The sequence below is a fragment of the Mya arenaria genome, chromosome 5 (assembly GCF_026914265.1).
Source record: "Mya arenaria isolate MELC-2E11 chromosome 5, ASM2691426v1".
Lineage (NCBI taxonomy): Eukaryota > Metazoa > Mollusca > Bivalvia > Myida > Myidae > Mya > Mya arenaria.
In genome coordinates, this window is record NC_069126.1 from 73,819,644 (window position 1) to 73,833,840 (window position 14,197).

Consider the following 14,197-nt stretch of genomic DNA (forward strand, 5'->3'; position numbering starts at 1 on the left):
AATTTGCTTTGCTTAAAAGCGAATATTTAGGGTATATGAAGACCTTCAAAGTGTTATGTGCTTCGTATAATGTATTCGCCCTCGTTGTCAGTTGATAACGTACGTTCCAAAAGCTCCAAGTTAACTGAACAACTGAAGAATTGTGTTATGAATTGCAGACATAATTAATTAAAAAAAAAGATTCAAAACGTTTGTTTTACGATTTATATATATTTATTTATATAATAATGCTTGTAAGAATGATCCTTTACAGTGATAACAATTATTGATTCGGAAATGCAGCATGTACATTATAGTAACACACAATGTGTTTCAAAACCATGTTTTCGACAAGATGTTTGAATCTTTGAATGTGATGTACGTCAAGTGTGTTACATCGATGCCTGTTAACTGATTATTTTCCTTGTTGTATTTGGCACGTACACTACTTCGATCCTTTCTCTTTTGTTCTAGACTGCCAACGATAAAGCCCGGATAGGTGGGATGTGTTTACGAACAAGCAAAGAACCAAGAGTTCACGTTAGAAGGGACGCAATTGAACTACAGCCCCTTAACGTGGTAAGGCATTTGTGAGGAAGTGGCGACTCTGAGTCTCAGATAGTGCATTATGTCGTTATTAGAGCATTCCTGTGTAAGAGGTGCATTCCATTGTAATTTGTGAATTTCTATTGTAATTGGTGCGTTATTGTGTAATTGGTACATTATTGTGTAATAGTGTACATGTATTTGGTACATGCTAGTGTATTTGGTGCATTCTTGTGTATTTGGTATGTTCTAGTGTATTTGGCGCATTCTTGTGTATAAGATGCATTCTAGTGTAGTAGGTGCATTCTAGTGCTTTTGGTGCATTCTAGTGTAGTAGATGCATACTAGTGTTTTGGGCGGATCCTTGGTATAAGTGCATTCTTGTGTAACACGCTAGTGTATAAGGTGCATTGAAGGGCATTCTAGTGTATTTGGCGCATTCTTGTGTATTAGGTGCATTCTTGTGTATTATGTGCAGTCTAATGTATTAGGTGCATTCTAGTGTGTTAGGTGCATCCCTGTGTATTGGATGCATTCTAGTGTATTAGGTGCATTCTTGTATGTTTATTGCATTCAAGTGTATTAGGTTCATTCTTGTGCATAAGTTGCATTCCAGTGTATTTGGCGCATTCTTGTATATAAGGTGCATTCTAGAGTATTAGGTGCATTCTAGAGTATTAGGTGCATTCTAGAGTATTTGGCGCATTCTTGTATATAAGGTGCATTCTAGAGTATTAGGTGCATTCTAGAGTATTAGGTGCATTCTAGAGTTTTGGCGCATTCTTGTATATAAGGTGCATTCTAGAGTATTAGGTGCATTCTAGAGTATTTGGCGCATTCTTGTATATAAGGTGCATTCTAGAGTATTAGGTGCATTCTAGAGTATTTGGCGCATTCTTGTGTATTAGGTGCATTCTTTTGAATAAGTTGCATTCTAGTGTGTTAGGTGCATTATTGTGTATTAGATGCATTCTTGTGTATTAGGTTCATTCTTGTGCATTAGGTGCATTCTAGTGTATTTGGTGCATTCTAGTGTATTAAATGCATTATAGTGTATTTGGTGCACTGTAGTGTACTTGGTTGATGCTAGTTAGTGCATTCGTGTGCTTTTTATGCATTCTGGTGTTATTGGTGCATTCTATTGTAACTGGTGTTTGTTTGTTTGTTTAAATTGTGCTTTCTAGTGTAATTGGCGAATTCCAGTGTATTTGGTACATTTTTGTGTTTAAGGTGCATTCAAGTTATTTGATGCATTCTAGTGTATTTGGTGCATTCAAGTGTATTTGGTGCATTCTAGTGTATTTGGTACATTTTTGTGTATAAGGGGCATTCAAGTTATTTGATGCATTCTAGTGTATTTGGTGCATTCTAGTGTATTTGGTACATTCTTGTGTTTAAGGTGCATTCAAGTTATTTGATGCATTCTAGTGTATTTGATGCATTCTAGTGTATTTGGTATATTCTTGTGTTTAAGGTGCATTCAAGTGTAATTGGTGCACTCTAATATAATTGATCCGTATATTTTCTACCATATTAACATCGGAAGTCCACTTTATGGGGTCGGGACGGTTGCGGGCAGAACAGCTAGTGGAACCGAACGTCTCCCGCATTGACAGGATTATACAATGACTTAATTAAGAGATTAAAGAACCAACACATTTACCATTATGGATGACTATTCTAACATTTATTATGATCTTACTTGTAATAAAGACTTTGATAGCACATAGCGCGTTATTTTAAGGTATGAGTATCTATGAAGGCAGAGTTCATTTCCTGAATATAATCCAATATCATAAGTAAACTATGTTGTAAAAAATAACATCGTTATAATATTCTATGTCGGTTTCTATACACAGAAACTCTTAACACTTTTTGATTACAGAAGAATACGTCATCATAAGACACATACTTCATCATACGACACAAACGTCATCATTAGACACATATGTCATCATTATACAAACTACTCGTGCTTATTGCATTGTAGGCCTATGTAAATGTATGTAAAGACAAATAAATACATTTAACACAGTGATAAAATTTAAATATCTACAAATATGTACATATAACATTGTCTTTGATTTTGCAATGTAAAATAAAAGAAATATATGTATGAGTTTAAAAATTCACATTCATTCAAATTCATCATTTCATCATACATGTAAACCAAATACAAAATCGCTAGCACAATGAATACACTTGTGTTCATAGTTTACTAGGTGCCTGGAACATTATTTAAAAAAAAACACACACAAATATATTGAATTTTTTTCTGTCATTTTTAAGTAACACATGATTATGAGTATTTGAATTAACATGTCATTAACAGCATATGCGCATCAAGTCTTGGTTCAGTAGCCACCTTCAAAGTTTGCACGAGCGTACGTGGAGTCGGCCATTCCGCTAGTACCATTGTCCCTCCCAGTAACGTCATAAAATCCTCCACCCAAACCACCTTGCCTATTCACACTCGCATACCCGTAATCTACTGGTAAACCTATGTTGTCTTCCCGGCTCATTCTAATTCCGTAGCCGCCATCTGACTCCACACGCTTCATTGGTGGACGTCTTGCTTTCATGGTATCAGTTTCGTCATCAAGAGGAATGGTTGCGTCTAGTTCAGTGACTTTCTTGGTTTCATCCATCTTATTTTTGTTGTCCAGGATAGGTTGTTTGCTGTTTGTAGTGTGGCTTGAAATGGCATCATCATCGGTGGGTTTATGTGTACGGAAATCTATGTCAGACCTGTAAAATCAAACAAACATGATAGTAAACTGATTTTGGTTGTGAACGCTGAAATGTTAATATAAATGATCAAATTAAAACCTTCGCAGAATCAGTATCTCCATTTAACCCACAGTAGCTCTTGATTGTTTTGCGATAAACACAGCAAGAAGTATATCTTTAGGCTTACCAAAATCTTACCGAGGCAAAGAATGAGTGTCGAACTCAATAGCCCTGTTTCTGTACTTCTCAAGCATTCGGCGCTCTTGTCGATTTAGTCTGTAAAAATAATATTATATTTTTCACGATAAAACTACCCCTTTACACAAATGTACCACTTTCCAATTTATACAAATTCAACCTTTTTGGTATTGCCTTCTCGAGGGTAAAACAGTGATAACATCAAAACTGTAAGGTAGTTTGGAAGATCTATGTCACGACAAATGCATTTATAGATAAGAGATTATTTCATATACATAAAGCAATATGTGACCATGTATACGCAAGCAGTTTAACATCTATGTTCTATTACATAGGCAATGGTCAGCTTAAAATATTAAGAATATTTCGCAAGGAAGTGTTTGTCCTTTGTGAACAATAATAATTTATTATGTTGTTCACTATTCGAACAGTATTGAATATAAACGTACATTGAAAGTATTCTATATCTATACTTATTGGTTATTTGTGAGGTTAATTCACAAGTTTTTAATCATATTTGGTAGTACTTAGCAATACGAATGATTGTTCTTACAGTTTGTGAACATCCCTTGTACTTTTTAAGTATTAACATTTATATATATATATATATTTAAAATAGTGGGTTATTAGAACACTCTGAACGTTCTGATCCGGGAAATCTTCTAAAAAAACCACGAGGGTCAAATACAACCTCCCGGATCATAACGCAGTGTCCTAGTAACCATTTTCTTATCTAGATTACCGGTTAAGATAATTTAAACGACACGTTTTACACAATAAAACTAATTTACTGACTTGTTTTAAAACGTTATGTAAACAACGCGCAATGGTACATGCCATGACGTGGCGTTATTTTAACATCGCGCAATGGTACATGCCATGACTTGGCGTTATGTTAACATCGCGCAATGGTACATGCCATGACGTGGCGTTATGTTAACATCGCGCAATGGTACATGTTATGACCTGACGTTATGTCAACAACGCGCAATGGTACATGTTATGACCTGACGTTATGTCAACAACGCGCAATGGTACATGTTATGACCTGACGTTATGTCAACAACGCGCAATGGTACATGTTATGACCTGACGTTATTTTAACAACGCGCAATGGTACATGCCATGACCTGACGTTATTTTAACATCGCGCAATGGTACATGCCATGACCTGACGTTATTTTAACATCGCGCAATGGTACATGCCATGACCAGACGTTATTTTAACATCGCGCAATGGCACATGCCATGACCTGGCGTTATTTTAACATCGCGCAATGGCACATGCCATGACCTGGCGTTATTTTAACATGGCACATGCCATGACGTGGCGTTATGTTAACATCGCGCAATGGCACATGCCATGACGTGGCGTTATGTTAACATCGCGCAATGGCACATGCCATGACCTGGCGTTATGTTAACATCGCGCAATGGCACATGCCATGACCTGGCGTTATGTTAACATCGCGCAATGGTACACACCATGACCTGGCGTTATTTTAACATCGCACGCAATGGAACTTGTTACGACCTGACGTCAAGGAACTCTTGGACGAAAATAGCGTTGACAAAAAATCCTGAAATTTACATTACACACGAAGTAAAGTGTTGCATTTACCACTTGCAACTGATTTTTTTTAAATGTATAATCTATGCATGGTTTTCATGCAATCACCAGTATTTAGTTATATACGGTTGTACTATTGTATTTCAAAGAAGAAGCCAACGTGCGAGAAAATAATGATAAACACGCGATAAAGGCTACAAACTGTACACGGGAACTACAAGGACAAGTCCATAAGGCAAAATTAATGTAGGCCCTGTTAAAATGACAATACACCAGCTGGTCTCAAAATCGACAAATACAGCATTTTCTCAAAACAGGTCTTGCAATTTCAAAACGAGCTAGTATGAGGTCGATAATATATCATTTTGCATGATCAATATACTATTGTATTGCTGTCTAAGCTGAGTTTACCCGTTTAAAAAACGCACAGCTGTTTTCCAGTTCATAGAATGTATATTTAGCAAGTGAATTTACCTTGATTAGACAAATATACAGACGCTATTTTAAACTGTACTGGGATTAAAGTGGCAGACAAACCCAGAAAATTTCGCAATGGGAAAATGTGCAAAAAACATGCGAAATGTACATGTGTCATAAGCTATATGATACATTAGTAAGTAAGATTCAATGCGTTGTTCACAACGATACCAATTTTAAGTAAGGTTGTGACAATTTCTTTTTTCCTACAATGGTATCATCTGGTGTCTAGTCCCTTTAAAGGCACAAGGCTAAGGCCCAAGAGACGCTGAACGAGATACAGTATATTCACAAAATACACGCACCTAGTATACAGCGCCGTACCATAAGTGAGTGAGTTTTTTCAATGGCTGACAAAACAGAAAAAAACTAAACTGCTCAATACATACTATCCTTACTGGAATGTATGAGCTTCTGGGAGCTAGTATTTAGTGATGCTTTCCTTCTGATCAAGAACTTTCCTAATTCATTTCGGCAATGTGGAACGAAGTTGGATTCAATCCCAAGTAGTCTGCAGATGCTCTTTCATGTCACTGAGTGTACATTTGGTGTAGAACTTGATTGTTTTGGTTATCATAAGTTTTTGATTGGACTTAAATCTGGGTACTGTGCAGGCCGAAAAAAGATACACGTAGGAATACATCTGTTACTTGTGGGCGGGTACATTGTCTTCCTTGAGTATCCATGATATATCATCGAAATGTTTGAGCGCTGATGGCCATTAATATTCATCTATGTCTGAATGTATTTCTCAGTGTTAATTGTTCCATCTACGACAAGGATACCAAACCAAGAATACCGATGCAGCCCCAGGTTGGTGCGAAGGTGACCAGCGACATATCTCAGACACCTAGGGTGCCACTATTAGTTCGCTTTTCTCCAAACTTTGTGCTACAATTGTCCAATCAGTCTAAACTGTTTTTGTTTATTTTATGCTTTACCAGTAAACCCTCTTTTTCATGGTGACAATCGAGATGTGCATTTCTTTATTACATATAGCCTCTTGGAGCCCAGAGAAGACAAATTTCTTTGCACAGTTCTCACAAAGCATTGTTCAAAGTTGGACTTATTATAAGAAGCAGTAATTCCCCCAGAGATTGATGCATGTTCTGTTTAAGAATTCGAGAAAGTTTTCTTTTACCCCGTTCAATGATAAATTTCGGACGTAATCTTTAACCATTCACAATCATAGGAACGATGAAGTTTCCGTCATTTTTCTGTCATCTCTTTACTGTGTTTACCCATTTTCAGAAAAGCAGATGCTTAAAAATGCAGCAGACGACTGCTTTGAACAATTTTCTTATATGATAATACGAGTCAATACCCTTATATCATACAATTTCTAAATGACGTTTACTCATGCAGCGAGGAATTAATGAACAGACGCTAAAAATAGCACATGACGCCATGGAATAGTTCACCCAATTATGGCCCTGCGCTGTACATGCATAGAAATATATTTTTTAATAAGTGTTGGGGTCTACGCCTTCAAATGATCAGCGTTACTTCTTCTTCTGCAGCGGTACTAATGAAGGATCGATGTGTGGTATGTTAAGATTTTGTTTGTTCATATTCATACCAATTTCTAGCGTTTATTAAGTGTATAACTTAACATACCTTCGTCTCCTCCAGACGACGATTAGGATGCAGATCAGAATTACCAACACAACTATCGGTACTATTATGTACAGCGGAACTGAAAAATAGAATTAAAATATTTCAGGTTTAATTGCAATAAAACAATTAGAATAAACAGTTTTACAGTTTTGTTATTCGTTAATTTTGGTCAGTGCACCGCTGAACAGTCATAATAAAGTGGTTTATTTGTATGACCATTGAACATTTATCGGCCAATGTATCATTATGTCTAAGAACATAAGGTGTACAATCCCCAACTGAGTGCGGTATATCATCAACTTGGTTTTGTGGTTAACTGCTTATATGATTTTGCTTCGACTGGCTAAGGATATCCAACCTATTTCGGTTAATTAATAGTTTATTGATTGAGAGTTTACTTTCTTAAAACACTTCGCTAAACCTTTTCACAATACGGCCGTCTGACGGAGCACTGTCAAAACATTATTTTGAAAACAGGTTTGTCGAAGTGTAAGATGAAACTAATGACCTCATCAAAATTTGGTAATAAAACAAATGCGGGGCTCTTTCAGCGGCATAGGCTGCCCTTTCTTTCGTTTAAAATGGTGTTGTAAATGAAAAGTTATCTTTGATTTAAGTCTTCAATTTAAACGATTTTTTGCCTTCCGACGTAGCATATATGACGCAATTTATCACGTAGTATACACACACTGTTTCATGATTCTTGAAGATATTCTATTTTTGAGCCGTATTCTCGAATGTGTCGTAGATACCAACTATTTATTTGGTTAAGAGTTTTCCTTTTCAGTTTTTTTAGCCTAACACCTTGCTTGTCGAACTGATTATTGCATTTATATGTCCGTGTCATTTACCATTGTCACCAAGTATAACGTCAAGGTGCTTATAGTGTTCAGCAAAATCAATCTGGTTGTGATTATAATAGATTATGACAGTTGTCACAAATTCTCGATGTGAACATTACTTGTGTTTTGTCAAAATTGAAATTTATAAGCCATTACTGTGATGAACGTTGAATTTGATCAAGATCATTATTTGAATCATCATGCTCAATGCAATTGATATTATTTGATGTTACGGACAATGAGCTTTCATCTGGTAATGCTTAGTAACATATAAGGAACAATAAGGGAACTTAAACGGACCCCTGATGAATTTCAACAATGATTAACATTTTCTGAGACAAGGATGACTTAACAGAACCTTTTTTCTGCCTCAAACGGGAGCGGATCAGGGATTTGACAATATAGAGGAAGTAACTTAGGGGCGAAACCTTTTGACTTGCGCCCCTCCCTAAGAACCTAAATTTATTGGCATTACGTGTTCGTTTGGGGGTAATAAATATATGTACGTATAAACATATGTTATCAATTTCTAAACGAAGATGGTTCATTATGAACAGAACAGAACAGAACAGAACAGAACAGAACAGAACAGAATATTTATTAGACTTAAGCATAACAAGCTTATCGGACGGATTAACAAATTATGGACGGATTTATTATTTCTCTCCTATATTGGTAGGAAAAGTAACCTTGGGCGACTTTAGGGGAGGAGCGCGCCGGGTGCGCCCCCGTCTTGGTTTACTAGTGTCGAAGAAAGCTTGATAGTAATAATTTAAAATCTGATAATTGATACCGTATTGTCTCTAGTAATACAACTTACAGGATGTAAGCTGATAGCTGAATCCATTTTTTTCTTCATCAATGGTATATTTTGTACTTTCGAAGGATCACCCATTCATAATGTACTGATGTGTTACATTGTATTTGAATCTTTACCGAGTGTTCATGGAGATATTGTATTACATTTAACAAATGGCAACATTTATGTTTATTTATGAGTGTGTTAGGTCTGTTTCCGCTTGTGTTTCTATGTTATTCTTTGGTGGTGGTCATAGTGATATGGCCCCTTTAAATAAAACATAAGTAGGTGTTTCGTATCGAGATTTATATTTAAGTTTTATTTGCAGTACATCCAGAAGACCATGGCCCATGTGGACAAATATTATATTCAGTATTTACAGGTGAACGCATACAGAACAAAGTATCACCATTATCATAACCAAAATTAACTGTCAGTTCACCAATTGAAAAATATTAAGCTATTAAGCAAAACACTTTTTTCACATTCTATAGTGTATAACGATTTGTTAAATGACTTATTTAAGTAGATATTTACATTGTGGCTATATCGTTGATTTTATATACAACTTTTATCAGAAATAATAACATTAACTTATAAAAAACTTTTAACATATTTCATTATTATTATTATTATTATTATTATTATCCGAATCAATGTCAACTTTGTTATGTCATACAAATATAAATGACAAAACATGTGTTTCATATACATTTATCCACTTTCAGTTATAAAAACTGAATCAAACATGCGTGTATCCCTCAATAGGAGAATAAGGTGTGCTTATGATAAACCGTCGTTTGATTAAAGTTGCACAATTATCATTTGAAACAAAACAATACAGATTTATTATCAATCAAATTCATCTCAACTTACGCATTTTTCGGTGGATTTCTGCAGCCGATTCTGGTTCCGGTTCCTCCTCTGGTTCGGGCGTCTCCGGTTCTGGTTTAGGAGGTTCCGGTTCCGGTGTAGGAACTGTTTCCGGTCGTGGCGAATGCCTGCTAGTTGTGGTTTGAGGCATGTCTGTAAAAATAGATTTATAGCAAGATAACAAAATAAACAAGAATTCTCCTCTAATACCAATAATATTCTTATAGAGTTTTAGACATAGATATATTGAATCAGAAAAAAGCTGAAGTAAAAAATAACAGACAAGTGTTCAGTAATGTCAACATGCAATTAGAATCAATGAATTAATACATGAATGAATGAATGAACGAACGAACGAACGAACGAACGAACGAACGAACGAACGAACGAACGAAAGAACGAACGAACGAATGAACATAAGATTGAACGAATAAGTGTTAAAAAAGATCTCACCTGTCGCGCAAAGAAACTTCCGCTGTTCCGAAGGCGAGGGATCAAATCTCACGTAGGCGGTGTTGTTGTAGACCTTGACATACCCATACCCGGTGACACCGGATGCTAAAAATATGATTCTTTTTTAAATAAGTAAGCTCGAAACTTTTGCCTTTATTTCTTTTTACATTCACACACTTGATGTCCATGAATATATATGGTAAAGATCTCAAATAAAATATAATACACGGTCATTTACAAGAATTATTTAATTTTACACGTTTACGTTTATTAATTGCAATGTCAAGCCATCAGTCAGCCACACAGCGCTATTCCCGACCTTAAAACCAGCTCGATAATTGCAAACACACGTTTTATTTATGGATGCCACAATGGTCCTAAGAGAATCGATATCTATACTCCAGTAATTTTTTTATCAATGTATGAATTTAACTATTTATTTCATTAACAGTTTTCGCTTTGGTTTTATAAAACTGTAGACTATATTTAAGTATGAAATTAAAATGCAAATCACTAGCCTTTTCGGAGATTGGCTTTGATCACATGAATCCGGACCATGCCCGTCCACAATTGACTGACCACTGTTGTCGGCAAGTTCAAGGTGCCGTTGTAGGCGAGCTGTTCAAAGTTAGCCGTGACACAGGCTTGAGCCACCTGTGCCCATGTGAGATAGGGATTTCCAAACGATGGCAACGCGACTGGCGATCCATTCTCTATGACAAAATATTGTTTTAAAAGTACCCAAACGTATATAAATAAACAGCTTTTGTGTTTATAATTATAAACATTGAAAGTCTTATATAAAATGTATATTCGGTGTATCATACATTCATCATAAATAGCGACTGGTGATAGTTTGAACCAAAATACTTCACAAAAGTGCTGACAAAACATAATCAAGAACATTTCTTTTATCCAACAATGTTGATTGATAATACATGTCTTCATGTGATACAAATTCCTGCTTTTAAATGTGCAAAGACACATATAATACAAACTCAAACCCACTTTTCTGACAATACGTCAACAGGGACAGCGTACACTTGGTGAAGATAAACTTCCGCGCGTTCCCATTGAACGCCACACAGTCCCCCTCGTTCTTAAGGTGCGCATGCTCCGAAACAGCGTTGTCGGGCAGGCCAGAAACTGTAAAGACAGCTAAACTGTAGAACCATTCAGAAGTTCAGAGTAACATTGAATAATATGGATGTAATGCAACCAATACATTACACTGACTTGAATACCGATTTTATGCAAATAATACTTCACAGTACATTCAATGCCGATGTAATGCACATTTTACATTACACTAAACTGAATACCGATGTAATGCAATTACTGAGTCACATTTCATTAAATACCGATGCTATACCAAAAACCAATTACATAACTTAACACTGAATACTGATGTTACACAAGCATTACTATCCTACATGTCATTGAATCCGATGAAATGTAAGCTGTACATACAAGGAATTATCCCATGTTTATTTTTGCTTATTCATTCAGCGACTGAGTAGCGGCAGTGATTTTATTTGAAATAAATTAATTAAACACAACAATGATATAGCGAACCTTTTGAGTAAACAGATATTTCGCCGAAGCCGCCACAAAGCTGTCCATCTCTGACGTCACATATTCTATTGCATTTGGTGTTGTCAAGTGTCGTGGGTGGTATACCATGCATGCAAATACATGTGTTACCCTGTGTAATCAATGCAAAACATGTTGTAAGTTCAATTTTGTTAAGAACGAGAATTATTAACAGTGACATGCTGTTATAAAAGGCGGCCGCGACACATAGATGCCTGTTTTCCCGTCGGATACAGGCGTCACTTAAAAGTTCTCCAACCCATTGACTAAAGCTCATTACCATTTTACGTCCAGACCATATCAAGTGTGTGTATACCACGTGATAAATCGCGTAATGAATGCTACATCGGGAAGCTATATTTGCTTCGAATGAAGACTTTAAACGAAAATAACTTTACTATTTCTTCACCATTTTAAATTAAACATAGCACAGTCTACGTTTCTTACGGAGCACCGCCTCCAAACTTTTACCAAGTTTGATTGAGAATTAAGTTTCTTAAAACACTTCGACAAACCTTTTTTTCAATACGGCCGTCTGACGGAGCGCTGTCAAAATATCATTTTGGAAACAGGTTTGTCGGAGAGTTTGACAAAACTAATCACCGTATCAAACTCCGGTAATAAAACGAAGGCGTGGCTCTTTAAGCGGCATAGACTGCCCATTGTTTAATTTAAAATGGTGTAGTAAACGAAAAGTTAACTTAGTTTTAAGTCTTTATTTTAAGCAAAATATTGCCTTCCGACGTAGCATATATGACGTAATTTATCACGTGGTACACACACACACACACACACACACACACACACACACACACACACACACACACACACTGATATCTAGTCCAATCTCCGATGTTCACAATGTCTGCTTTTTGTATAAATTGGACAATGATATAAATGGAAATGATGGTATTTATACTATAAAAAAACAACAATTTGAGATCATATCCATCCCGAAACGTGAAATGTTCGTTAATCGACAGCCTCAACGGTCACTGACATATGACATGCAATTCTTATCACCTATTTGTGCGTTTTTTAGGAATAAAATATGTTAATTATGCATTACGCGCTCCTGTCAATATTATAAATATGTGCATAAAATTATAGATACTAGAAACTACGAGAATACTGTCAAAAGGCGATTATTATACCCTTTTCTTTTTCTTTTTAATTATTAACGGCTTAATTTATTGACAAATAGAGTCGAAAAATATGAAAAACAATATGTCATTTTAAAATTGAAAAGAACAATTTGATACGCAAAAAATATGTCATTTTCACAAGCAAAAACCGTTTGCGATTTGTGCAGACATACGCCAATAAACTGTGTTGTCAACTGCGTCTGATGATTTCTTGTCTTTATTTTCTGGATATTAGCCGGTCCTTCAATTTCGTTTTCCATTCATAGAACCATATGAATAGATTAATAAACGTTTCGTCAATTTGTGTTTTCTTTTTTATTTAGTAACTCAATAATGCCACTCCAATCGGCATCACTGTCATCTTAGTAGTTGAATGGTCCTTACTGTTATCGCTATAACGTCGCAGAGTTCGTAGGCCGTATAGCAATTTCCAAGACTTATTTGACTATATAGCGCAACTATAAATGCACGTAGAGTCGTACTTTTATCGCAATTTTCAATAACTTCATAACCACACCCGAAGGTTAATCGGTGTGTAAAGTCTGTACGATATCAACCTGTTCAACCCTTATCTCTACCATTATCGCTATAACATCGTGTTTTTAAAAGACCGTAAAATATCTTTGATCTTCGACTTGATTTATGACTTTTGTAATCATGGTGTTCCTCACCTAGCAATATATCCACAATCGAAAACAACAATGTTTTACATAGATTTGACCCAAACGGAAGTAGCTATGATGTAATACTGATGTCATTCCTATGACACGCCCCAATGTTCATCTGTAAATAATAGTAATGTCCTTTCAAAAAACTATCAATATATTCTAAAATAATCTACTGTGTTACCATAACCGCTATGCCGATCCATAGGCCGTAATACATTCTCCGAGTTCCGTCACCTCATCTCTTTATACATGCGATCGTTCATAATATAATTTAAAAGATGACGTGGTGGTGTTCATAGGTCGTAATGTATTCTCAACTCGTCTCTACATGCATCCGATCCTTACCATTATTACGATAACGCCGTGTTGTTCATAAGTCGTAATACATTCTCACCTCATCCCTATATCCCTCCAATCCTTACCATTATTACGATGACGCCGTGTTGTTCATAGGCCGTAATACATTCTCACCTCATCCCTATATCCCTCCAATCCTTACCATTATTACGATGACGCCGTGTTGTTCATAGGCCGTAATACATTCTCACCTCATCCCTATATCCCTCCAATCCTTACCATTATTACGATGACGCCGTGTTGTTCATAGGCCGTAATACATTCTCACCTCATCCCTATATCCCTCCAATCCTTACCATTATTACGATGACGCCGTGTTGTTTATAGGTCGTAATACATTCTCACCTCAT

The 14,197-nt window shown here is 36.0% G+C and overlaps 1 protein-coding gene across 1 annotated transcript; it reads right to left on the reverse strand.

Moving 5' to 3' along the window:
- Nucleotides 1–2,879: 2,879 nt before the first annotated feature.
- Nucleotides 2,880–14,197, reverse strand: LOC128235946 (uncharacterized). Its single transcript, XM_052950733.1, has 8 exons — nt 14,193–14,197; nt 11,093–11,247; nt 10,603–10,797; nt 10,085–10,189; nt 9,635–9,784; nt 7,118–7,196; nt 3,454–3,531; nt 2,880–3,273 (listed from the first exon to the last, which is right to left on the reverse strand). Exons 1-8 carry the CDS (start codon nt 14,195–14,197, stop codon nt 2,880–2,882), a joined length of 1,161 nt encoding a protein of 386 aa, XP_052806693.1.